Here is a 25,513-nt window from a genome sequence, read left to right as displayed (position 1 = left end):
TGCTATGTTTTTTTACCCATCTTCTGGATATTTGAATATTAATCAAATATTTATAACCGTTAAACAAATAAATACATTTTTAAAAAATCAAAATTTTCCAAAACCACAAGTTTTAAATATTATAACTCTTCTGGATACAGTCATTTTCAACAATAAACTTGTAATTTCCCAAACGTAATAAATATTAATACATAACAATAAATGTAATTACTCACTCCAACGTAGGAAGAAATATTTTAAAAAAAATGTTTTTAAAAGATCAGGTGTCACAGATACATTTAGAAAGTAAATAACACCGAAGCTGAGGCAATGCTAAAACTTAATGATTTTTCTTCAATTCTTTCAGAAAACATTGTATTTAATAAAAGAAATAATAAATAAAAACATTTAAATCTTTTTTTGTGAGACCCCACGTATGCCGTGTATATAACCTGATTACGGGGCTGGCGTCCCGGAGTTAAACAGATTTGTATAAATCTTAAATGCATTAAATAAATATTTAATAATAAAAAAAGACACGATTTTATTTTTTATTATAAATTATTATTGCATTATTATTAATATATAATTTATATAAAAATATATATTAAAAAAACTTTAAATTTTGGGTATAAATAAAGTATTGTTTTTGGCATTATAACACGTCTGTTGCCCGTTATTTTAATATTTTTGCTTTTTTTCCCTCCTGGTTGTTATAAATGGGTTTTTTAATCATGCGCGAGGCATTCCTTGTGTGTATGGGTAATAACGACCCAATTCAACGACCCTTATAACCGTCCGTATTCCCCAAGGAGACGTGCCAACAAGATGGATTATTCCCCTCTTTTTGGAACCACGGGTCACTCATATCCGTACCTTCTAAATGAGCGGCCCCTGAGGCCCTCGAAATATTAACCCTTTAATAGCCCACCGTGAAGATTCTATGTAGCGACTCTCCAAATGTGTTACACAAACGGGTCTAACACCGGCCCTCATGGAAACTTCTTTTCATTATTTCAAATTTACACGTACTTGAGTCACCTGCATTCAAGCAGGGAGCTCAACCATAACATACTGGGATTGGGGCAAAAACCCTGAGACTGATACAAAGATCCCGCCGGCAGATCGGCCCCCGCCGGCCCCAAACCTTAATCAGTCGTTGGTCTCGTCTTAGATTCAGGAGCCGTATGTCTATCCCATGCATGGTGCCGTTTAAATACTATTTTTTACTTATTTCTGTCGGGATGTAATATATACATAAAAGTTAATCGATAACTTTTGCTTGTTCTGTTTTTTATTTAAAAAATAATTAAATAAATAAGAAAAAAAACAGATTTTGGCCAAAACGGACGTGTTTTTGTAAAATGAAAGGAGGAATTTGGATAGGGAGGAGCTGCCGGGTTTATATAATAAGAAGCTCCGACTTACTGCGGTTTATTCAGCTGCGATTGTCAGGACGGAGGGTTTGCCATGCTGAGCGCAGCGGCCCTAATCCTCTGGCTGGGGGCCACGCTGGCTAATGCCGAGGACTCGTGCCCAGGTCAGTCTCCTCTCCACAGACGTCGCGCCAACTTCACGATCTCTCTTAATTCTTAAATACGACTTCAATATAAGTCGCACCGGACTTTACTATGTTGCTTTATTCCGATTAGTATATAACTAATGGTTCTTATAACCCCTGCAGTGACTTCCGAATTACAGCAACGATAAATGTAATGCAAGGAAGTTTTACTTAACAGAGACTGGGGGACAGCCTCCCAGCAGAGGTGGTAGAGGGTAATACAGTGAGGGGATTAAACATGCATGGGATAGACGTACGGCTCCTGAATCTAAGACGAGACCAACGACTGATTAAGGTTTGAGTCTTTACAGCAGAATGGGGCGACTAGACGGGGGCCGCCGGGGGCCGATCTGGGTTTCTATGTTTTTGTTTTCCTATTTTTTCATAGAAGTGAAAGTTCTAGGAATTGGCGACTCGGAGAAGCTGACTATACTCAGAGGATGTCCGGGGAGTCCAGGGTCTAATGGTCTGAAAGGGGACGTTGGATCCCCAGGGCAGAAAGGTAACACTTTCTACACAATAAGAGCTCAACAAACTATAGTCTACAGCCTGAGACAAAAATATCGGCTTCTGACACCTAAGAGAAGCGATGGATTTAATCCCACAAAAGCTAATTACGCCAAACGTGTATTTACATTTAACACTAATGGTTAGAAGCTTGGGTCAGTTAGAAATGTCCTTGTTTTTGAAAGAAAAGCAAATTTTGGCCAATAAAATAAAATGAAATGGATCGGAAATCCAGCACAGGCGGGGTTAATGTTGTAAATGTCTTGATTTTTAATGGAAGCCCTTTATCACTCCCATCACTCCTGTGTTCCAACGGCCCTTTATCACTCCCATCACTCCTGTGTTCCAATGGCCCTTTATCACTCCCATCACTCCTGTGCTCCAATGGCCCTTTATCACTCCCATCACTCCTGTGCTCCAATGGCCCTTTATCACTCCCATCACTCCTGTGTTCCAACGGCCCTTTATCACTCCCATCACTCCTGTGTTCCAATGGCCCTTTATCACTCCCATCACTCCTGTGCTCCAATGAAACCTTGTGTTCGCTGATCCAAGTTTAAGTTTAAAAGGCTAATCAAATCTAAATCTTGACTCGGTAACGTCGCCCGTGTTTTGCACACCGGGGAGAATTTATACGGCTTTTCCCTCCTCCGTCCCAAAGGTTCCAGCGGAGACGCAGGAAAGGCCGGCCCCCCGGGACAAAAAGGTGGGTGAGAAGAGAGCGATACAGAAAAAATATTGGATTAATTTATTATTAAGGATACTTTTTGTTTTATTATGGTGACAGATAGCATGTATAGCATGGGGGCAATGGGCTGTGTGTATAGCGTGACTAACCACTACAATTCTGCTACATTTAGCTATAAACCCTTTAAATACCCTTTTCTCTATAGGGGTCCTTTTTACATCTCGTGGCTCGTGGTTCGGGTGAATCTTTAGCGCTCTCTCCCTGTCTCCTCCTCTCTTGAATCTTTTTTGCCACTAGGGTCTCCTCCTTGACTTCTTCTGCCCCCAAAATGGGCATTTATACCCCCCCCTTATATAATAACAGTGAATATGATATAACGTTGATTTATTAAAGAAGGAAACATTGTGTAATATATAGAGAAGAACTGACGCGACTTGGATGTTTTCCAATACAGGAGAGAAGGGGGACGTCGGCGCTCAGGACTCGTCATATAGTGAGTGAAAGACCCCGGAGCTTCCTCGGGACAGATCTACAAAAGCGTCGATGATAAATACCATCGGATTTTTATTGTTAACCGTGAGAGGGTAATAATGGGGTTATCTGCTGCCCTAGACAGTAGCGGAGTCTCCGTGCACAGAATCGGGGTTCCAGGTAACGCGTAGATCAAGAACCTCTCTGCTTCAACTGTTGCAAGGTCGTCATGATATTCATGGGTCATTTTGGTGGACTGTGACCCAGGAACTCTACCGCTTGCCCATAATGCATTAAAGTATCCATTGGAATAGCATATAGAACTGTGCTGGAAAGGGTTAAATCCCAGATCACATATAAGATATTAGAACAGGAACGGATTAAGGATCTGCTGTTTTTCTTGGCGCACTGAAAGGGAGAGCTTCTCAAGTGAATAAAAACAGAGACTTATAAAGAAGTACATATTGTCTTAAAGTTTAAAGGAGTTTAAAGATAAAGGAGGATAAATGGAACAGCCTCCCAGCAGAGGTGGTAGAGGGTAATACAGTGAGGGGATTAAACATGCATGGGACAGACATACGGCTCCTGAATCTAAGACGAGACCAATGACCTTGAATCTTTGTAGAAGGGAAAACAGGAAGGCCCTCGAGGGCCGGTCTGCCAGAAGTTTCTAGCTTTCTATGTTGGGTCCCAGGAACGAGAAAATAAAAGTTATTTTTATCTTTCAGCCCCAAGGAACTGTAAGGAGCTGCAGCACCAGGGGGCCGTGCTGAGCGACTGGTACACCGTATACCCCGACGGCCGGACCCCGCTGAAGGTGCTGTGCGACATGCACACCGACGGAGGAGGCTGGATAGTACGTCTGCTGGAACCTGCCGCTCTAAACGCTTCTGATTATCCGCTGTGCATGCGCTGCCTCTCTGTAAGGTGAAAGATGTCCCTCCTGTTCCGCCGGAACGCCTTTGATCCGTTGCTCGTTCTTGGTCTAGGTCTTCCAGAGACGCTGGGACGGGTCGGTGGACTTCTTTCGTGACTGGAATTCTTACAAGGTGGGGTTTGGAAGTCGCCTCAACGAGTTTTGGCTGGGAAACGAAAATCTCCACACCCTGACGTCTTCAGGTAATAATCGCCATGGTTACTCATCGTTTGTTGAACTTCTAAGCTGCAAATTTTGGGCCAAAACAAAACGAATATATATATAATTTCCAGATAAAGGGGACTTTGGTGTTCAGGGGAGGGCTGGCAGCTTTTGGCCCGGATGGCAAGTAAAGTCAAGTGGCCCCATCGGCCTCTTCTCCTTCCCAACAGACGCATTGGCGCACATGTGTACACACACATAAACACACTGACACTAACACGCATTCACACATGCTTACACATGCTTACACTAACACACACTTATTCATACTCGCAAGCACACACTGATTGTGCCTCTCTCCACCCCTCTCCGCCTCTCTCTCTCTCCGCCTCCCTCTGCCTCTCTCCACCCCTCTCCGCATCTCTCTCTCTCTGCCTCTCTCCGCCACTCTCCGCCTCTCTCCGCCTCCCTCCGCCTCCCTCTGCCTCTCTCCGCCTCTCTCCGCCACTCTCCGCCTCTCTCTCCGCCACTCTCCGCCTCTCTCTCCGCCTCTCTCTGCCTCCCTCTGCATCTCTCCGCCTCTCTCCGCCACTCTCCGCCTCTCTCTCTGTCTCTCTCCGCCTCTCCCTCCGCCTCTCTCTCCGCCTCTCTCCGCAGGTACGTGGGAGCTACAGGTTGATCTACAAGACTTTGAAAACACGAAATACGTGGCTAAATATTCATCCTTTAAGGTTTCTGGAGAGTCCGATCTTTATAAATTATCGCTGGGAGATTTCAAGGAGGGGAATGCAGGTGAGGAGATCGCGTCCCACCGGTGACCGGGGGGGGGTCTCATTGTAATCATTTATACAATTAACATTTAGAAGAAGGGGTGTCTTTGGTGAAATCTCTCATCTCTGCACCGTCTTTAATTAGGAGACGCGTTGATTTATCACAATAACATGAACTTCAGCACCAAAGATCGAGACAACGACCTGAACGGCGGGCCGTGCGCCATTACCACCAAGGCGGGCTGGTGGTTCAACAGCTGCTTCTATTCAAACCTCAATGGGCTCTATCATCTAAATAACGGAATCCAATACGGAGTGAACTGGAGGACAGCCAAAAACAATTTCTACTCCTACAAACACTCGGAGATGAAGATCCGAGCCGTTCACTGACGCAGCAAAGGCAGGAGGAGGAATGGATGACGATGAGAGCGCGAAACGCGTCGGCTTCACTTAATTCGCCCCTCTTTTACTGCTTATGGTTTTTATGGCTTTTATTCCAATAAAATTTTGTTTATCTGACCTAACCTTACACCCAAAACACCGGCGTTTCCTCACCGTTCTGCTTCGTGATCTGAATCGATCGGAGTTAAATAGAAAAACGGCGAAGGTTAAAACGTAACAGATCCACAAACAATGATCCGATTCTAGTCTCTTTATTCATCACAATCAGATGTCATTATGGCTTAATGTTACATCATATACTTGGAATTTGTGGCTACTGAACATATTCATACATGTAATGGATAAAGATTTTCTTTTACTGAGTGGGTGGTAGATAGGTGGAACAGCCTCCCAGCAGAAGTGGTAGAGGGTAACACAGTGAGGGTATTAAACTTGCATGGGATAGACATACGGCTCCTGAATCTAAGACGAGACCAACGACTGAGTCTAGAAACGGACGACTAGACGGGGGCCGGCTGGGGCCGATCTGCAGGCACATTCACTTTTAATATACTATTTATTTTTGCTTCTTTTTTTTAATGATCCTGTTTAACCGGCGCCCTGCCGTGAGCCTCCTCACGTGTAATCCTATGCCTGTATGATGTCATATCCCGGCTCGCAGTATGGTAGATAGTGGCCGCGGCGGCGGCGGCGGGCGGTAGGGGGGCGGCTGGGGTGCTGTCCTCGGTCAGGCCTCGGCCAGCCAAGTTCCGTCTCTGCGTATAAAAACATTTTCTTTCCGGCACGTTGGTTGGTAGCCCCGTGACCTTAAACCCTGCGGTCCTGGCTTCCTCCACCGACACGAGCCGAACCAAGAAAAACATCAATCTACCGGAGGAACCGGACCGACGAGGAAGAATCTTCTCATGAGACCGGAGTCACCTGTCCCAGGGGCCGGACTGGGAACGAAAACCAGCCCTGGAAATAATTCAACACCATGCCACACCGCATTCCATGGGGCCGTTTTTGGGCATGCGGCACATGGCGGGTTCTCACCCCCCCCAATGTTGTTTGTTCAGAATCGAGAAATGAAATAGGAAAGCTCATAGTCCCAAATATCACTGTGGCCCCTGACCTCACGTGATGGACTGGGCCCTCCTGGGAGGTAATTCATCCCAACCCCCATATTCACACCCTCCATCATCATATTCCCCCCCATCATCATCTCCATTCCCTGCCATCATCACCCCGTACTGCACCACAATCACCCCCTCTATCTTCATGCGCCCTAATATCTCATCATCTCTATACCCACCCTTTATTTCCTCATCATCGTAATCCCCGTCCCTTCGCACCCCCCCCATCAAATTCACACAACATTCAACAATTATTTCCGTTAATCTGTACAATGCAACATATTTCCCCTCACCTCCCCGTTCTCAGTCGTTACCCTCTACCACTTCTGCCGGGAGGCTGTTCCACTTATCTACCACCCTCTCAGTAAAGTAAAACCTCCTTCCGTTCCATCCCAGCCTCCGACCCTCTAGTTTTAGATTTTTCTCCTAATTTGATAGTAAATCTCACTTTAAATTTCACTTTTTTTTTTGCTGCAATGTTTATTTTTTGTTCTTTCATTAACCTCGGTGACGAATACTGAGAGATTCCAGACGTTTTTCTGCCAACCCCGGGGTGACGACGCAAGTCAATGACCTGCTTGGCACGAGGACCCCGACCCGCGCCGCCAGAAACTCTGCAGAGAAATCTCACGAGGATGATGTTTGCTGAGAGCGTTTCATTCCCAGTGCGAGAGCGCAGACAGACTGGAAGCAGCCATGAAGGGACTGGGATCCGCCGGCCTGGCCTTCCTCGTCTGGGTCACTGCGGTGTCCGCGCAGACCGAGGGAACATGTGCAGGTAAACCGGGTCTCGGCTAAATCCTGACAAAAGAGACCCCATTCTTAACTGAAGATGGGGGGACATCGGACCGCGGAGCGACCCACAATTACAACCTCAGTCTGGTGACCACCACTGACTTACTATCTAATTAACCCATTATTACCTACCCTGCTTAGGACAACTATGAGTCCATATCAGGTATTCAGTAACCCTCCTGTATTAAATCCAACCACCTCTGCTGGAAGTCTGTTCCATGCACCTACAATCTATTCTGTAACCAAAAAGAATCCCTACAGCGAATTTTCATTTTTTCCGTCACATCTTTTCATTCTTTTTCACATTTTGCCTGAACAAAATTTTTAAATGTGCCCTTTTATGATCTAATTAGATTCTGGCTATATCGAGCTAAGATACATTTATCGTAAGTAACTTTACTGAGATGGTGGTGGATAAGTGGAACAGCCTCCCAGCAGAGGTGGTAGAGCGTAATACAGCGAGGGTATTAAACATGCATGGGATAGGCATACGGCTCCTGAATCTAAGACGAGACCAACGGCTGATTAAGGTTTGAGTCTTTACAGCAGGAGAAACGGGAGAGTAGACGGGGGCCGCCGGGGGCCGATCTGCCGGCAGGTTCTGGGTTTCTATGTTTCTAGGTACTAGGACAGCCCGGCAACAGAAGAATGAGATAAGAAACCGATCCATTGGTTTCTATTCATGAATGAAGGTAAAATGTATCACTGATTTGTTACTTTGTTGCAATCTCTGAGAAGATTCTGTTTAATAAACTCGTCTCTGGCCGATGATCTCTTACTCTTTGCAGCGAATGCGACGGATCGACAGCATATTAAAAACACTTTCTCAGACACTTTGGCCCTCCTTAACGGATGCCCTGGGATCGGCGGACCTCAAGGGCCCGAAGGCGACCAGGGGCCACAAGGCGCTAAAGGTAGCTGCAAACAATTGGTTAAAAATGTCGTATCGATTGCAAATAAATAATTGATTTATAAAACATGAAATTGGGCCAAAAAGCCCCACAGTTACAAAGGGGAAAAATATATATTATTTGCCACTCTCCAAAAACTACATCTATTGCAAAGACTACAATTAAAAAAAAAAATCTAATATTTTGGGGAAAAATGCAAAATAATTTAATTTTTTACAGAGAAGTTGATGTATTTGCTGCCTGGTGTTTTGTAAATCAGATAATTTTTTTATTTTTTTTTTACATTTTTCCTGTTTCTGTTGTTTTTAAAGGAGAGAGGGGGTTTCCGGGAGCTCCCGGTGAGCTGGGATTAGACGGTGAGTCAATGGTTCGTTCTAACGGCGATAAATTAGAATTATTCCGTTTATTAATTGGCTTCCTGGTGGGGGGGGGCAGGTTGTCAACCCAAACGTCATCAATGACTCTCCTTATTCTGAAAATCTCCATTTTCATACCCGTTTAATGAATAATAATAGTATTTTCTGCTTCCAGGAGAAAATGGGTTGGATGGACCGCCGGGAGTGAAAGGACCAGAAGGAGAGAAAGGTTAAAGAGAATAAAATATATACCTTTAATACACAATAACTGCGCCTCTCTGGGGGTCACCGACCATTGCTGGTGTCCAAAAATATGTTATAATCATGAAGATAAAATAAATTTACACATTTGTGGTATTTGGGGTTTTTTTGGTTGAGAAAATCATTAAGTGCGTTTACCTTTCTGTTTGCAGGAGATCGGGGGTCTAATGGAGCCAAAGGACCAAAGGGTATTAGAGAGCTAAAGACCACGTGCCCCGGCTGATCAGTGTGAATGGATGTGCGTGTCGTGGAGCGCGTGTCCAAGCTGTGCGTTAGAGAGATGGCCCTTAGATGTTGGGTCAGTATTGGTCTCCTTCAGAGTATCGCTACTCAATGATAACAGGTGGGTCAAGAACCATTTCCAAAGTATCCACCTGTGCTAATGAAGGAGCCACCTGTGCTAATGAAGGAGCCACCTTTGGTAATGTAGAAACCACATTTGCTCATGAAGAAGCCATCTGTGCTCATACACGAGGCCCAGGTGGTGGACCTCCAACAGACCTCAATAACGTCTTGTTCTCCCCTTTCAGGTACCAAAGGCGAATCACTTGAAGGTGAGGACCTTTTAATGACATATAGAATACAATAACGCTAATCAACCCCAACCGCCAAGGGCACCAGACTAAGAAAGCTCTTAAAATACAAAGATCCATATATGTGACGGCATAAAAGAACCGTTCGGCCCTTCTGTCCAGAACCCTTTTTTCTTTATTAATTCTTTAGAAGAACTTTATGCTCCTTTCAAGCTTCCTTAAATTGTTTTACTGTTTATGCTTGTACTACCTCTACTGGAAGTCTATTCCAGGTATCCATGACCCTTTCTGTAAAGATATCTGTTGAGTCCAGGCCTCAGACTGTCCACTGGAACCTTGAAGAATGAGGAGTTTCTTGGTCCATTCACAGCGACCATCAAATGTCACTCAGTATAAAAATGATCCTCACTCCCCGATAATGGAACCTTTTCGGTCCAATGACCAACTTTCTGGAACGTTCTGAGTTTTTGATTAATCGCCCACCTTAAATTTGATTTTGTTTGAAATCTGATTTTTTTGGTAATTCCGTTCATGTGAATTAAATATAAGGGGAAAGCGTGTTTTTAGCACCTGATACTGGAAGATTATCTCGCTTTCTCTGTCCGTAGGTCCAAAGAGTTGTCAGGAGCTCCAAGATAAAGGTTGGGTCCTCTCCGGCTGGTACACTATTTACCCAGATGGCAAGAGACCCCTGAGGGTCTTGTGTGATTTGGAAACCGATGGCGGAGGTTGGACCGTGAGTATGGAAAACCCAACAGCCAAGACTCTTCAACACAGTTCACTTCATTTCACGAAACCAAAGCCCTAAAAAAACAGTGAATGGCAGCTTTTTATCCTAAAATACACTACAAGTCTATGGAGTGGTCTTTTGAGATGACATCATAGGGGCTTCCCAACCTTCCATGAAACCGAGCAGTAGGCTACAGGTTAATCCCCTTTCGCCAACCACAATCAGATGACAAACCCGTGTGAATCGTGTTCCAGAGTCAGAACTTTCGGCCCATTCGGCCGGACCGTTCTATAGAATATCTCTTATTTCCCCAAATTCTTATGGTAAGAAGAAACTTGAGGCACCACATTAGGACCCCGCAATAAGCTGTTCATCCTTCTAGCGCCCAATTAGATTCATCCAAATGAAGAGAGGTTTTGTAAGACCATCCTGATCAAGTGAAGCAGGTAGGAAGTGCCTTCAAGTCTTGGGGACTCTTTGCAGGTCTTTCAGAGACGTTATGATGGGTCTGTGGACTGGGACCGTAACTGGGGATCGTACAAGAAAGGTTTTGGGGATCTTCAGAGTGAGTTCTGGCTGGGAAACGAAAATATCCATCAGATGACATCTCCAGGTGAAGATGAACGTTCTAACATGAATGTGACCTTCTGTTATATCACGAGTGACAATCATGGCTCTCCAAGGCCAAATCCATCCATGGTTTTTTTGTGTCCCATGAACATGATCATGAAATTGAAGCCACGTATCACAGGTCAACGGGGTTGTCTAAATCCTGGTCTCAATGTATCCCTCATCTTCTCATGGGTATTGAGAGTCTTCTAGAAATTATCTGGCATGGAGTTTATCTTCTTCATTTTAGGTTTGTTTAGAGAAAATCCAGCCATTGTCTTTTGTCTTCGCGGATAACCAGATTATTGTGTTTTTTTGTGGTGAGTTTTTGATCTTGACCTGAAGATGACGAACCTACCCCGACCCAGCGACTCGTTATTATTTGAAATTCATTTTAATATTAATACATTTTGTTAAATTTGTTAATTTGTATGAAATTTGTTGGGTTTTCACCCTTTCTCTAACTTCTCCGACAACCGCTTCTCCTTCATTTTTAAGTTCTTCTTTTTGCATTATTATCTCTTCTTCTGAGCGCTTCCTCAACAGAGTGGAGCCTCTGAGTTCACCATGAGGACAACCTCGCTCTTGAGTTGGAGAAATGGGGGGGGGGAGGTCGCCGCCATGTTATGGGCAGAGGCTCCACCTTGTCGTGGAAGTAATTGGAAGAGGAGAGAATCAGCGAAGCAGCGGAGAAGGAGAATGGGAGAAAAAAAAGAGAAAAAGGGAAGGGAAGGGAAGGAAAGTAGGTGATGGAGAAGGGAGATCAAATTTCGTTTTCCCAAAGAAAAAGACTCGAGAACGAGAAATTTTAATCATTTTTGGCCCGTGTGCCCAAATCTATTTAGTATTTCTAATAGCAACAAGAATTTCCTATAAACAATGGGAAAAATATATAATTATTCCCGAAAATTCTAATTTCCAGGAAATTTCCAGCTGAGAATCGATTTGCAAGACTTTGAAAACAATCGCGCCTACGCCGCGTACGACAACTTCTTCATCGCAGGAGAAGAGGACAAATACAGCCTCCAGATTGGGAGATTTACTGGGGGTAACGCAGGTAATAAAAAAAAAAACACACAAAAAAAACACAAAAAAAGTTATTACAAAAAAGTTTTCCGATGTATTAAAAAAAATATTAGTTTTATTCATCACAATTTTTTTTAAATTTATTTTGTTTAAAATTTGGAATTCACCAATCTACCTCCATCAGCTTATATTTCCAAAATACTCTTATTTTATATGTATATATATATATATTTCTAATATTAGATAATATTAATATATATATTTAAATAAAAAGACATAATTAACCTCTTCAGTGCCTGAGATGCCTTCAATATTCCGTGCAACCCCCAGAGACACCAATAACAATAAATATTCTTTAAAATTCAAATTAAATCACAAATTAAAATTCCTTTTCTGTAACCTCGGTATTTTTCTGCATGCAAAATTTTAATTATATTTTTTCGATAATTCAATATTTCTTGTAGTTACACCATTTATAAAAAAAATCATTTTCTCTTATTCTTTTTATTCATAAATGTTTTGTTATTTTTGTATATTTAAAAGAAAATTATAATAATAAAATAAAAAAATAAAAAACACAACGGAATGATGTATGGAACGCCAAAATACTGGATTTGTTACGTAATCTACTGGAATTCTATAAAGAAAATGTATTTTTAATGGAATAAATGTAGGTCCTTTGTAAATAAACTAAAAATGAGTATTTTTGTTTTGCTGCAGGAGATGCGTTTCCGTCCCAAAATAACAGACATTTTTCCACCAAAGATCAGGACCATGATTTGGATGGAAATGCAAACTGCGCGGAAGGCGGGGGAGGCGGCTGGTGGCACGAATCGTGCAAATCGTCCTCGCTCAACGGAAAATACCGACAAAAAAAGAGCAGAGGCTCCGGAGGCATCATCTGGGCGACCTTCAAAGGTCCCAACTACTCTCTCAAGGCATCAGAAATGAAGTTTCGCCCCGCACAATGAATGAATGATAATATTGTTGGATTTCGAGAGAATTCCAGAATATATAATTGTCAGATTTCGATTTTTCCCGGCATTTGAGTTTGAGTTATAATTTTTTTTTGATGTTTTTGGTTGTTTTTATTGTGTTTTCCCATAATTTTGAGGCTAATTAAAATAAAACGATTTAAAAAAAAAAAAAGCCTCCTTTATTATTTTGGTTGAAATTATATTTTTTGTAGCAAATGGGGTCCCGTTTTTTAATGTCGGGGTCACCCTGGAATAAACATCTGCTCTTTGGTTACATTAAACGCCAGTCTTCTGTGAAAAGGTTGCCTGCTTTTGTGTCACATGACAATCAAGTGTTCCCGGCAAAAATGATGAATGCTTTAAAAGTAGTCGCCCGTTTCTCCTGCTGTAACGACTCAAACCTTAATCAGTTGTTGGTCTCGTCTTAGATTCAGGAGCCGGATGTCTATCCCATGCATGTATAATACCCTCACTGTATTACCCTCTACCACTTCTGCTGGGAGGCTGCTCCACTTATCTACCACTAATTAAACTTTCTTATCTGTACCCTTAGTATTTTTCTATATGATGATTAAGAGTAAACTTTGAGTTTTCTTATAGAAAACATCCTTTTTAAATCCGCTCTTCTTCTTCTTTGTTATTGTTGTTTTAATTAAAGTTCGATCAGTAACGTTCCGTAAAGTAAGCTTCTGTTCCTGCACATAGGGGGTTAAAACATGAACGATGCTCTGTGTAGGCAAATATTTCCTGATATCAGCTTCCAGAGGTTTGTGAAGATTGAACCCCGGCCCTTGTAGGTAAATAAATCGGGATTCCGAGCCCGCGTGGGGCAAACATACCATGTTCCTCGGAAACAGCTGTTCATGCGCGGCTGCCAGAGGCCAACAAAGGCTTTCCAGATAAAAGATAATTATTGACAGAGGGGGGAATGAACCAGCTGGACGAGGGGCAGAAATAAATCTCTACTAACAGAGGGCGGCCCGGCAGTCACAGCCATGAGGCCGCTATGGAAGAGGACGCTGTGCGCACTACTCGGGGTCCTAGCCTTGAGCTGGGCTCAGGAGGACAGCTGCCCCGGTGAGTACAACATGAGCGGCCATCACCCCTCCAACTAATTACACCCTTTGTGCACCGCAGACACGAGCCAACGGTGATTACCGGAAGAGAAGTCTCGTTACAGGAGGGGCTGTTAAGATGTGGAATCCGCTGTCAACTTTTGGGAAGATTCTACATTCCCATGTAGAGGGGGGGGCATATAAACAGAGAAAAGGGGGATGTTTATTAAGGGGTTTGAAGGTAGGGGTGCCCTTAAATCGAAAAACAACATTTAAATCCGTTAGTATATACACAGCGCTGTATACAATAATAGCCCCTGAGCGCTGTATACAGTAATATAACCCCCCAGAAATTACAGTTGCAGAAATGATTTGGTAGTCTCTGAATTTTACATTTTTTTCCATAGAAGTGAGACTTTTTGAAACTGGTGATGTGAATAAAGTGGTTTTTCTGCAAGGTTGTGCAGGGGCTCCTGGCCCACCTGGAATAAAGGGGGACCCAGGTCCTGAAGGTGCAAAAGGTAACCCCATTGTACAACACTACAGTTTCTGATGGAACTATATTAATCAATAAATAATAATAATAATAATACATTTTCAATACCTATAAATCACAAGAGACAATGATGCCTAATACAAACAATTTACATTTTTTAAATTAAATATCTTATGAAACAAATCATTCAGATCGATCTTTAACCTTTCTGGTCTGCTCGGGCAGGTCAAAGTGATACTAAATTACTAATACATTAATATATATTATCTACCTAAAGCCAATACTAACAAAATGTCTTCGGATGTTCAGTGCCCTGATTAATAGATTATATTGGTGTTTTGTATTATTTATTGACTTTTTTTTCCCTTAAAAGTCTTGATTTTATTTAATCAATAGGAGAAAGTGGATTACCTGGATATGCAGGAAAATCTGGTTTGCAAGGTACGTCCTCAAAATTATTTGGAATCCATTGTATCAGCCACTTGCAGTGCTACGGCGTTTCATCATATACTTGTCATTTACCTGGTGTCTATAATTATGTTCATTTCTTAACCCAATTTATGTTATGTAATTGTTATCAATAGTTCAACATATAATTTTTTAGGGATGTAGATGTCATCCATACATCCTATATCATCAATATACCTGTCCTATATCATCAATATACCCCTTCATATATCATCTATATAACCATCATATATCATCAACTTACCCATCTTCTTCCATCAATATACTCACCATATATCATCAATATACCCACCCTATATCGTCGATATACCCATCATATATCAGCAATATACCCGTCCTATAGCATCTATATACTTCTTTGTATATCATCTATATAGCCATCAAATATCATCAACATACCCCTCTTATTCCATCAATATACTCATGATATCTCATCAATATACCCATCCCTCTGGTTTTAGGACAACGTGGAGAACATGGGCTTCCAGGGACACCTGGACAACGTGGAGAGAAAGGTAACATTATACGCCTTTTAAATAGCCCCTAATGCTACCTCAGGGTTCTAAATAATTTTCATCTATCTATTAGCAGCACATATTGGTAACTTTATAATAGTGCATTTATTTTTTCTCATTAAATATGAAATTAGCCTTTTTATTAAGTGTTTTCACATACATGTTATATGATGTGAATATATTATGCTGGCTATTATGCTGGCTAATGTCAAAGAAACTCTAATATTTTTTTTTTGTTTAGGAGAGAAAGGAGATGAAGGAATTCCAGGTAAGCAACAAGAATTGATGAGTTAATAAGAATAGTCCACAGGAGAACAGGTCATCGGCTTCACGCTTTACATCACTACTTCTTATAATTAATGCCAGATGTTCTTATTTAATAACTAATTATGAAAATAAGGTCTTAATCCATTTTAACTTCATATGTTTCCTTCTCCCTAATAGGTGACAGAGGAGAGAAAGGCGATTCATGTCTCCCAGAATATGGCGGTAAGAAGGCTTCAAAAGGCAATTTTTTCCCCCAAAATATAGACAGGAAACAATAAAGTTCCATTAAATAAATTTGTTCTGTTCACAGTTGCCAGAGACTGTATGGATCTTCTCAACTTCGGTGCCACGTTCACCGGATGGTACACAATATACCCAGATGGCAAAAACCCACTGAACGTTCTGTGTGACATGGACACTGATGGCGGGGGATGGATTGTAAGTTCAGTCAAAATTGTCCTTAACAGAACCAAAGAACAGAGGGTTTTGTCCTTTGGTATGAGTGTCACCAGCCTGCATGACAACTGACAACATACAGGTTCCATGCCTGTCCCAAAAAGTTGGCATTGGGGAATTAGTATCAGTGGTGGTCGCATGGAGGGCAACAAAAGCTTCTCCTTGTATCTTTTTTTCAACCTAAATGACTATGTTGCTATGTTTCTGTTACCCTACACTAACACATGACCACCGTACAGTAACTCACACTAACACCATACACTCACACATGCTAACACCGTACACTAAACTCTCAACATAGGGTTTAAAGGAGCTCCTGAGCTGCTGGGTTCAAACCTTATGGAAGAAGGGAAAACTAGGGTTCCAATAGCTTATGGAACTTTGCATCTTTTTCTATGTTGACCCAACAACTTATACCTAAGAATACAAGAGAAGTATATCTGGCATCATGTGACCTTCTCTCCTCACCTAAAAAACTCACATCTAACTGCTGTGAAACTCATCAAACTTACATGTAACGCTCATTCATGCTAATTCTGGCCAAACGTTTGCTTTATTAAAGAACTTAATAGTGCCATCGGAGTTTGGTCCTCCCCATGGCATGTAACATTGTATAATCCATGGATTTGCTAGAAATGGTTTAATTATTGGCTTTTTTTTTTCCTTATTATTCTATTTTCCGACGGGCTCTTAGGTTTTCCAGAGGCGAACGGACGGCTCGGTGGATTTTAACCGCGATTGGAACAGCTATAAGAACGGCTTTGGGAGCCAGCTGGGCGAATTCTGGCTCGGAAACGACAACATCCGCCGCCTTACGGCAAAAGGTGAAACAACCTGGTTCACAGCGATAAAATCTAACATTCTAGCCTCAGAATTCTAATTGCAGGATCATTAATAACCCGATAATTATCCAGATAGGGAAATTTAATGGAAATACCGAACTTTTTCCGTCTTCGCAGGCTCCTTCACTCTACGCTTCGACCTGCAGGACTTCCAGGGGAATTCTTCATATGCCACATACAGCGATTTCTGCATCGAAGACGAGTCGGACCAATACATTCTGCGCTACGGGAGTTACACGGGGGGCAATGCAGGTAACAATTCATTTTGGGCCATTCCTCTGTTATTTTTTCCACCCCACACATGGATCCAGCACATTCTCCCCACATTCTGGATCCACCCTGTAATTCAATCCACCAAAGTGAAGCAGGTCGCTCTCTAGACCGAGGAGGAGAACCCAAAGAGATATTTGGTTCTAATCGGTACTTTTTTTAATGTAACAGAACATATTATTCCTCCCCACGTCCAGGTGATTCTCTGGCCATGCAAAAGGACGAAGCCTTTTCAACAAAAGATCGAAACAACGACAAGTCGGATAAAACCCTACCAAGCTGCTCTGAATACTTCAAAGGAGGCTGGTGGTTCGAGGCTTGTCACCTGTCCCACCTGAACGGAGAGTATCTGAAGGGTCCCCACAGGGTCAAAGGCAAGGGCATAATCTGGCACGAGTTCAGAGGGAGCTTCTACTCGCTGAAGTCCACGCAAATTAAATTCCGTCCCGAGAGGCTGTAGAGAACTTGGCAGCTTGGTTCAGATTGCCAGGTGCGCCCAAAGTAGCAGGAGCCTAATAAAATGTTTCAAAAAAATGTTAAATATCTCTGTTCTGTTTACATTAAAAAAAAGTAACATTTTGTCAAGAATGGCTTTTATTAGAGGGAAAAAATAAAGAACTCTTGGGGTGTAAGAACCTAGGCTGATGAAAAGGCGTCCAAAATGTCATCATCATGGGAAATGTTCACCCCAGATTTTAAAGTTTTGGGCAAAAGTTCTTGATTTCTCAGTATATCCAAATTACAAAGCATTTCCCTTAAAGCTACAGACTAATTAACAGACATATTCGTTATTAGAGAAGAACAAGGAGAAGATGAAGACCACGAGGACGGGCATCATGAACATTCTTTGATGGGTGGTTACCATGGCAGCTGGTATATGATGTAGTTGGGTCTCCATTACATCGGGTTGGTTATTTTAATCAGAAGCCAATAATATTTAGGGTTATTGAATAATGTATGGTTCCAGAATGCGATTGATCCTTTTAATAGCCGACTTGGAACCCAAAGTGACAAAACTTGACTTTTATTCATTAAACCCACATGTAGTTTTTTGATCAATGTGATTTTTTGGGAGATATTCTGTTTAAAAGTCTCTTTTATAGTCGCTGAGATGAGTGGCAGCCTGTGGCAGGCTCAGCATTATCTGATTAATTTCCTGTCCTGAAGGCTGCCTGAACCAATCAGCAACCATCAGGGGAGAGATAACTTAAAGCGACAGATTACTGGGAGTGATGTAATTTAATATAAATGAGCTAAAAACAAATATATATATATATATATGTTCACTAATGACAAATTACTATTTTTACTTGACCAAAAAAGGACACTTTTTGCTTAGGGGGTGTGGTTAGAGATGTGACTGTGGGCGGGGCTATTTGTATAAATAGCGGGGCATTTAGAAGAAGAATAATGGGTTTTATTTACCTGTTTAATTTATAAAACCATTTCTTGCTGTTTCTATACACATTCTGAGCTCCTAGAAAGAAGGGGCATTAGAGGAGGAAAGAGAGGGGTATCAGGTACGGGAAGGAGGCGCAGGTATTTGGGGACATGGCATTCAAGGATGAGTAAAAAAGATTTTAAAAAATGTTTTATTGGATATTGTTCCTAATCTATCACAGATTAAACCGGCCTGAACTTCATTTCAGACACTTTGTAGGAGTAGTTCATCCCTTTGCCCGTCTTCCAGTTGATCCCGTCTGCGTAGCTGCTGTGCGGGCCATCGTGATGCCGACCATTGAGATTGGAGTGATGGCAGGCGCCGTACCACCAAGCGCCGTAAAAAATCAGGGAGCAATTATTTGCATCCTCGTCGTTGTCTCTGTCCCGTGTGCTGAACGGTCGGTTGCTATGGTAACTGAAAGAGTCTCCTAAGAAATAAAAAAAAAAGAGACCTATTTAATGCTTTGATTGAGACGAAATGTAACAAAGCCCTAAAATTCCAAAATTTGAATGATTTCAGCCAAATTATAATCGGTGGATAATTTATACTTTTGTGGAACGTGGTCCCTTCCTAAAAAGTTCAATTGCTACTTAAGTTTTGGCCAAAATCCTTGGAATTTTCCAAAAATGATTTAGCTCCAGAAGAAGACAGGATCTCTGCTTTGATTTTATTTGATGTGAAAGTGCATACTTGCAGCTATGATTATGATTGTTAGCTCTTGAGACAACTGAGGGGGGGGGGATATGTTTAATTTTTTTTTTTTTAAAGCCGTTACCTGCATTTCCAGCTGTAAATTTTCCAAGTCTCAGCTTGTATTTATCGGACTCCGAGGCAATTTTGAAGTCACTATAGACCGCAAAATATTTACCGTTTTCAAAATCCGTTAAATCGACCCGTAACTCAAAGGTCCCTGGAAGAAAAAGAGAGAATATTTAATGAATTGTATTATTTTAGGATTATTATTTAATTCAACATATTACTAAGTATAAATCACAATGATCTACTGGGGTTTTTTTTGGGGGGGGGTACATGAAGAAAAGTGGGAGTGCTTTAATATTCACCCAGTCCAATCTATGCCCATTTATGGTAATAATCAACGTTTGAAAGTTTTGGAAATTTTGATTTTTATTGTCCATAATTGGTTAGCATCAATGGACAATTTGTAATTATAGTAACTTTACAGAAATGGAATTCTAGGAATTCTGTAGAAGCCGATGTTATAAACGTATCTCCCCCCTGACATCATTCCGCTGCGTCCCGCATCGTTACCTGTTGACGTCAGCAGGTGCAGGTTATCGTTCCCCAGCCAGAAATCGCTCTGTTGGTTTCCAAAACCTGATTTATAGGAATTCCAGTTCTGGAAGAAATCCACGGAACCGTCCTGACGCCTCTGGAAAACCTGTCGTTCGATGAAAGACACCATCACTAAACAGGCATATCAAGGCGGTCAAGGTGGTCAAGGACCTGTCTTGGGTCATACGGGGCCGTATACTATCAGGAGATGTTCACCCTACATCATACACCCTGAGACCTCTGCTCCTCCTCAACTGCCCTCCCAACAGGCAAGAAATACTGGAAGCTCCTACCACCTATCATGGTAGAAGACCACCCGACATTAAGACTTGGCTCTTCGAGAAGATAGATTGATGGGAACAACCTGTGGAACTTCACAAGCTGTGGGTTCCAAGTTTCCTTAAGTCAATAAGAATAATGAGACAAAGACCAGACAACGCGAGTCCTTACAGTCCAGCCCCCGCCGTCCGTCTCCATGTCACATTTTACTGTCATGGCCTTCTGGCTGTTGGGGTAAATCGTGTACCAGCCGCTCAGAGAATTCCCTCGCTGGAGAAGCTCTTTGCAGTTCTTGGGTCCTAAAAAACACCAAGAGGAAAGTCTTTCAGCTCCTCGGTCGGATATCATTTTCTTTGACTTTATCGTCGACCTTCTTGTGCTGGAATCGCGGATCGTTCTTTACCTTTCCCGACGCTCGCCTCCCCCGGGCTGCCTGGACAAAACAGAAGGAAAACGGTAACCTCTCAACAGAGACATCCCAAATCTCCAAAGCAAAGAGACTACTTATTGCTTAATCCCTTCCCGGTTCTCCAACTCTTCGCGGTCTAGTCCCTTAATATTGGGTCTGGGCAATAAAATCACATTATTACAATTATTTACCCAATAATTAATTAACTAATTAACGCCGACCACTAAAATCTTCTACCGTGTAATTCTCACCTGTAGGTCCTGCAGGACCGGGTTGGCCAGGAGATCCTAGAATGACAACAAAAAAGAGAAGATATAATATGCGTTCTCCATGCATGTTTAAATTCTCTCGCTGTATTAGCCTCTGCTGGGAGGCTGTTCCGCTTATCTACCACCCTCCCAGTAAAGTAGATTCTATTTTGTACCTTTTTGTCCTGGGAGGCCATTGTTTCCAGCAACTCCCGGAGAGCCTTTATCTCCTGGAAGCATCAAAGAAGAGACTGAGATTTATAATCTGGAGTCATGGTTGGAAAATAAACTGATTTTTCATTCTGGATAATATAATGTTTTAATAATAATGGAATGAGGGCTCTGATAATACATTTGCCAATTTAATAATGTTACTTAATATAAGTGATCGAGACATATGTCAAATTACTAAAACGAAATACACAATTATTTATTGCTGATCATTATGTGAAAGAAAAAAAAACCCATAGCTGTGCCGTAAGTCACGCTTACCTTTTGGTCCTTGAGGACCAGGTTTGCCAGAAGATCCTATAGCCAAAAAAAGATAAAAGATCATCATTCTAGCGATGTCAGCAACCCCCCCCAAAGACGTTCCACATTTATGGGATTTCCACGGTATGCGCTAGAGAGGGTGCGAAATGCGTGTCCTCGGTATAAGAGGTAGCCTTTCCCGGGGATTCTCAGACTTTTTTTTGGACAACCCAAGGGGGTCAGAGAATCATCCTTTGTAGACGGCTGCCCCCGATCCGGTATGCATTGAGAAAATGAAAAGACATCTGAGCGAAACGCGTGGGAAACGCATGTGTAAAGGGTTAAAGAATATTGGATATATTGTTTGCTGGTATATAAGAATGTTCATTTTTATTTTCTTGGGACTTACCTGCTGGCCCTTGGACTTGGATCTGCCCATTATCTCCTAAAAAAAAAAAAAAAGAGGAATCGCACCATATAGTAAATTTATTTATTGATCAGGTGATAAAGGTGATAAAGGTTCGCTAGTAAAGCACTGAATATATATGAGGAGGCAGGAAACCAAGCTCCCTGATCCCATAAGCTTACAATCTACAGCAGTCAATGACTTAGAAGCCAGATGTTCGCCACCCCAAAAGCAGATATCCAGCATTCACAGAAAAAAAATATCTCGTTAAAATATATACTTTAAAAAGTCGCGATTTTATCGCCCTTTAAACCGGAAATTAACTTTCTTACCTTTGGCTCCTTTTGGACCCATCTTACCCGTAATGCCGGGAGATCCCTTCTCACCTGAAAACATAAAACACCAGGTTTAGTTTGGCCAATCCCTGTTTAGGCTCCAAATTCCTGATGCCCCTCTCTCCTCCCCTGCGCCTCTCTCTCCTCCCCTATGCCCCTCTTTCCATCCTCATACCTGCTTTTTCTCCACTGATGCCCCCTTTCCTCCCCTGATGCCCCTCTTTTCTAGGAGGTGAGAATGTTTGCTGGGTATGAGGGGATCGCAGGGTTGTACAGCCCTAAAAGCCCCGATAATGTGTATAGAAACAGCAGGAAATGGCTTTATAAACTAACCGGGGTAAATAAAACCCCATTATTCTTCTTCTTAATACCCCGCCCAGTTACACCAATATACCCTTTAGGAATCAAAGTATTGACACAAAGCCTTTGTACCTTTTGGCCCTTGGGGTCCCATGTCACCCTTGGGTCCGGCGGCTCCGGGACATCCCTGGATAACGGTCACTTTCTCAGATCCGGATAAACCGGTGACCTTCACCTCTAGAGATCGAGAAAAGACGTAGCCAACGAACCAAATAAACCAAATAAACCAAATAAAAGATAATAAACAGGATTTCTATTTGCGTTTCCTCTCATATCACCCCGAGGCATCCTGGCGCAAAGCTTTAAAGGTAGTCTTAAAACAGCTGCGTATCCCGCGACGCCAACTGGACCGCCCACTGACATCAACGGGACTTCCTGTCCGCATGGGGGGCTAATGGTAGCCGGAGCCATAGTTCCCAGGTATCTCCATTGGTTTCTATGGTGATATGACTATTTCTCACTTTCATGGACGCCATGATAACATACCCGTTGGTGACCCTGAACTATCCTGAACGGGGCTGTTAAACCCTTTCTCCCCATTTGGCGTGTCTTCCATTACCCCGCTAGCCACCGCCACGTGACTCTCCAGCACCAGCAGATCATGCAGTTGCCTACGGGCCCCTTTGTTCCTTAGGGCCCCTTCACAATAAGCAGGAGGGGAAGGTATACAATGTGACACTCTCTTACGAAAAATTACTGCAGTTTTTCTGAGGTAATACTGCAGTTTTTTGGACATGAAAAAACTGCAATACTGCACTTTTACTGCAGTATTACTGCACATTTACAGCAGTTTTACTGCACATTTACAGCAGTTTTACTGCATTGTACTTCACTGTACTGCATTATTACTGCACATTTACCGCACTTTTTTTTTTATATTGCAAACCAACAGTTGTACTTCAATGTACTGCAGCTTTATTGCATTTGTACTTCCGTACAAAAATAACTGCAGTACAGTGAAGTACAAATGCAGTAAAACTGCTGTAAATGTGCAGTATTGCAGTTTTTTCATGTCCAAAAAACTGCAGTATTACTTCAGAAAAACTGCAGTAATTTTTTCGTAAGGGCTTACCTGGACAGGTGTTTTGGGCCACCGAAAGCACGAAGAGCCCCCACAATAGGGGCCACATAACTGGACAGGTCAGCTCCATGTTCCACGTGTGAGGGCAGCCTTTCTATTCTCTGAGCTGTTTATATAACATTTCCCGTCATTATTCCACCCCCCAAAAACAAACAGGCCCCACGGGGCAGGGGCAAACAACTGGGTGAAAAGTTATTGGCTGCGGCGCACATTACCGGTAAAAACACCGGAGATCGTTTGGGAAACAGCAAGTTAATCGCTGATCAGTCTGCGCTACAATCTGAAGTTCAAAGACGTCCCATCGGTACCGGTGTCAACAGAGGGGGCAAAAGGAGGGGTGCTGCCCAGGGGGTGACAGGGGCATCAGGAGATCTTTGGGGATCAAATTAAGAAATGAAAGATAATGATATAAAAGGAGAAAAATGAACTTGGAGGGATGAAAATTATTGGAGACAAAATTACATTGTTATCTCTTTTGGATACATATTAACAGCCTTCCAGCTCTGAAGAAGGGACCTCTGAGGTCTTTAAAGCTTAAGTGACTCTAAGAATTATAAGGATGATGGCCCTTCAAAGTATCAAACGGACCCAAAGACTCTTTGTCACCAATATAACGATATCAGATTTTGTGTTATGATCAGTCTATAGCAGTAAGAAGAGATGAAGAGATCTCGTGAGGCTAATTTACTAAGTGGTCCAGGATTTTAACCCCTGAGCCGGGCAGCTAAAACCCTGTAAGGGTTGGAGAAGGTGAACGAGCGTCTTCCAAAGTGGATCAGAGACCGGCAAAGCTCTATAAAGCCCAACCCCGTCTGGTACGGAGAGCTTGAGAAGACCATGGCCATCTCCAAGATACCCCCATAGGCAAATGCCCAATGGCCAAGCCCCAGCTTCAGTCAGATGCTTCTACTGAACAGGATAACCGTGTCCAATATTCAGCTGCAGCCTGCAACGATAATTCAAACGGTTCACCACGCGCCAACATACTTTACGATCTACGTCAATGAAAGTGTCGATGGATCGCGTGTTATGAGGAATCGCCCGGCCTTAGTTACATTGGACTTCCCAGAAGAATAAAAATCCCCCCCGCGTACAATTGGTCGCGCACCTCAAATTAATTCATATTTAAAGAACAAACAAGCACAAAAAAAAGCCCTTGTGCACAAATTGGATCCGACGCTCGGTGCCAATTCTTTCGAAACGGGGAGATTGTGAAATCGTAACCTGGGCTTTCAGCAATATTGTGTTATTGTGAAACGCGTGGACATGCACGACCAGAGGCTGGAAGCGTAACCTCCAAATGCCCCATGAAACACACTTACATTTTCCTGGCAGGGGAGGAACCGATTAAAATAAACACTAATGAAATATTCTCTAGGGTCAGCAGGAAAATATACACGTTAACAAAATCATTTTCATAGTTTTGGAGGGTTTCCGCGAATCCCACTGTCCCCCAAAGTGCATTAAAAGAAAAACCTAGTCCCAAAAATTTCATTTTTTTTAATGCACGTAAAAAGTCTATTTTGCAAGGACTTTGATGCTTTTAACCGCATGCAAATCGGTGCAGGTGTTGTTTAGTTATTGGAGTTAGAAAATGGGACTCCTGTGTCATGTAACTCCGCCCCCGGCTGGCTCTACCGAAACCAGGAAGCATTCGTAGGTACACTTCTTGCACATGCTCAGTAGAGCTCTTATTTAAGTCATTGAAGCAGCAACCAATTGCAATTTGGGTAGATGTTATCCCCCTGGACTGTGCGGAGGATCCCCTGTTGTGGAAGAGAGGAGAGCAGAGTGCAAATGGAGTATAAAAGACGGAGAAAGGAGAAGCAGCAGATGAGGAGAAGCCGTGAATGAAGAGGAGCAGAAAAGCGGAGAAGGAGAAGCAGCGGATGAGGAGGAGCGGAGACACGGAAGCAGTTGTCAGAGAACAAAGGGAGAGAGGAAAAATGTCAAATGAAAAATTTGCCGCTTTCTTTATTTTCATTTATTCCGTTTTCAAATTAACACATTTACCAAATTCTCCTATTCGCATGCATAAAATAGATTGGA

General features: G+C 42.4%; 4 protein-coding genes across 4 annotated transcripts; 3 read left to right on the top strand and 1 right to left on the bottom strand.

The window, feature by feature from the left end:
• The first annotated feature begins 1,429 nt into the window (after positions 1–1,429).
• On the top strand, positions 1,430–5,592 carry LOC128502533 (ficolin-2-like). Its single transcript, XM_053472337.1, has 8 exons — positions 1,430–1,519; positions 1,929–2,042; positions 2,709–2,753; positions 3,190–3,228; positions 3,935–4,062; positions 4,196–4,325; positions 4,942–5,076; positions 5,200–5,592. Exons 1-8 carry the CDS (start codon positions 1,450–1,452, stop codon positions 5,442–5,444), a joined length of 906 nt encoding a protein of 301 aa, XP_053328312.1. The 5' UTR covers positions 1,430–1,449; the 3' UTR covers positions 5,445–5,592.
• A 1,634-nt stretch (positions 5,593–7,226) lies between these two features.
• LOC128502532 (ficolin-1-B-like) lies at positions 7,227–12,826 on the top strand. The gene is made up of 10 exons (XM_053472336.1): positions 7,227–7,349; positions 8,155–8,280; positions 8,589–8,633; positions 8,809–8,862; positions 9,047–9,082; positions 9,425–9,448; positions 10,036–10,163; positions 10,641–10,770; positions 11,689–11,823; positions 12,513–12,826. Exons 1-10 carry the CDS (start codon positions 7,268–7,270, stop codon positions 12,761–12,763), a joined length of 1,011 nt encoding a protein of 336 aa, XP_053328311.1. The 5' UTR covers positions 7,227–7,267; the 3' UTR covers positions 12,764–12,826.
• An 878-nt stretch (positions 12,827–13,704) lies between these two features.
• On the top strand, positions 13,705–17,742 carry LOC128502531 (ficolin-1-B-like). Its single transcript, XM_053472335.1, has 10 exons — positions 13,705–13,846; positions 14,232–14,345; positions 14,717–14,761; positions 15,250–15,303; positions 15,545–15,571; positions 15,748–15,792; positions 15,881–16,008; positions 16,721–16,850; positions 16,986–17,120; positions 17,336–17,742. Exons 1-10 carry the CDS (start codon positions 13,765–13,767, stop codon positions 17,596–17,598), a joined length of 1,023 nt encoding a protein of 340 aa, XP_053328310.1. The 5' UTR covers positions 13,705–13,764; the 3' UTR covers positions 17,599–17,742.
• Positions 17,743–18,714: 972 nt separating this feature from the next.
• On the bottom strand, positions 18,715–23,722 carry LOC128503160 (ficolin-1-B-like). The gene is made up of 12 exons (XM_053473189.1): positions 23,456–23,722; positions 22,456–22,560; positions 22,021–22,074; positions 21,692–21,727; positions 21,304–21,339; positions 20,988–21,041; positions 20,815–20,850; positions 20,558–20,587; positions 20,326–20,453; positions 19,852–19,981; positions 19,358–19,492; positions 18,715–19,009 (listed from the first exon to the last, which is right to left on the bottom strand). The coding sequence occupies exons 1-12, from the start codon at positions 23,532–23,534 to the stop codon at positions 18,762–18,764; spliced, it is 1,071 nt and encodes a 356-aa protein (XP_053329164.1). The 5' UTR covers positions 23,535–23,722; the 3' UTR covers positions 18,715–18,761.
• Positions 23,723–25,513: the final 1,791 nt, after the last annotated feature.

Source organism: Spea bombifrons, chromosome 8 (genome assembly GCF_027358695.1).
Source record: "Spea bombifrons isolate aSpeBom1 chromosome 8, aSpeBom1.2.pri, whole genome shotgun sequence".
Taxonomy (NCBI): Eukaryota; Metazoa; Chordata; class Amphibia; order Anura; family Pelobatidae; genus Spea; species Spea bombifrons.
The sequence above is the reverse complement of the archived record's forward strand: the minus strand, read 5'-3'. Positions and strand labels throughout refer to the sequence as shown.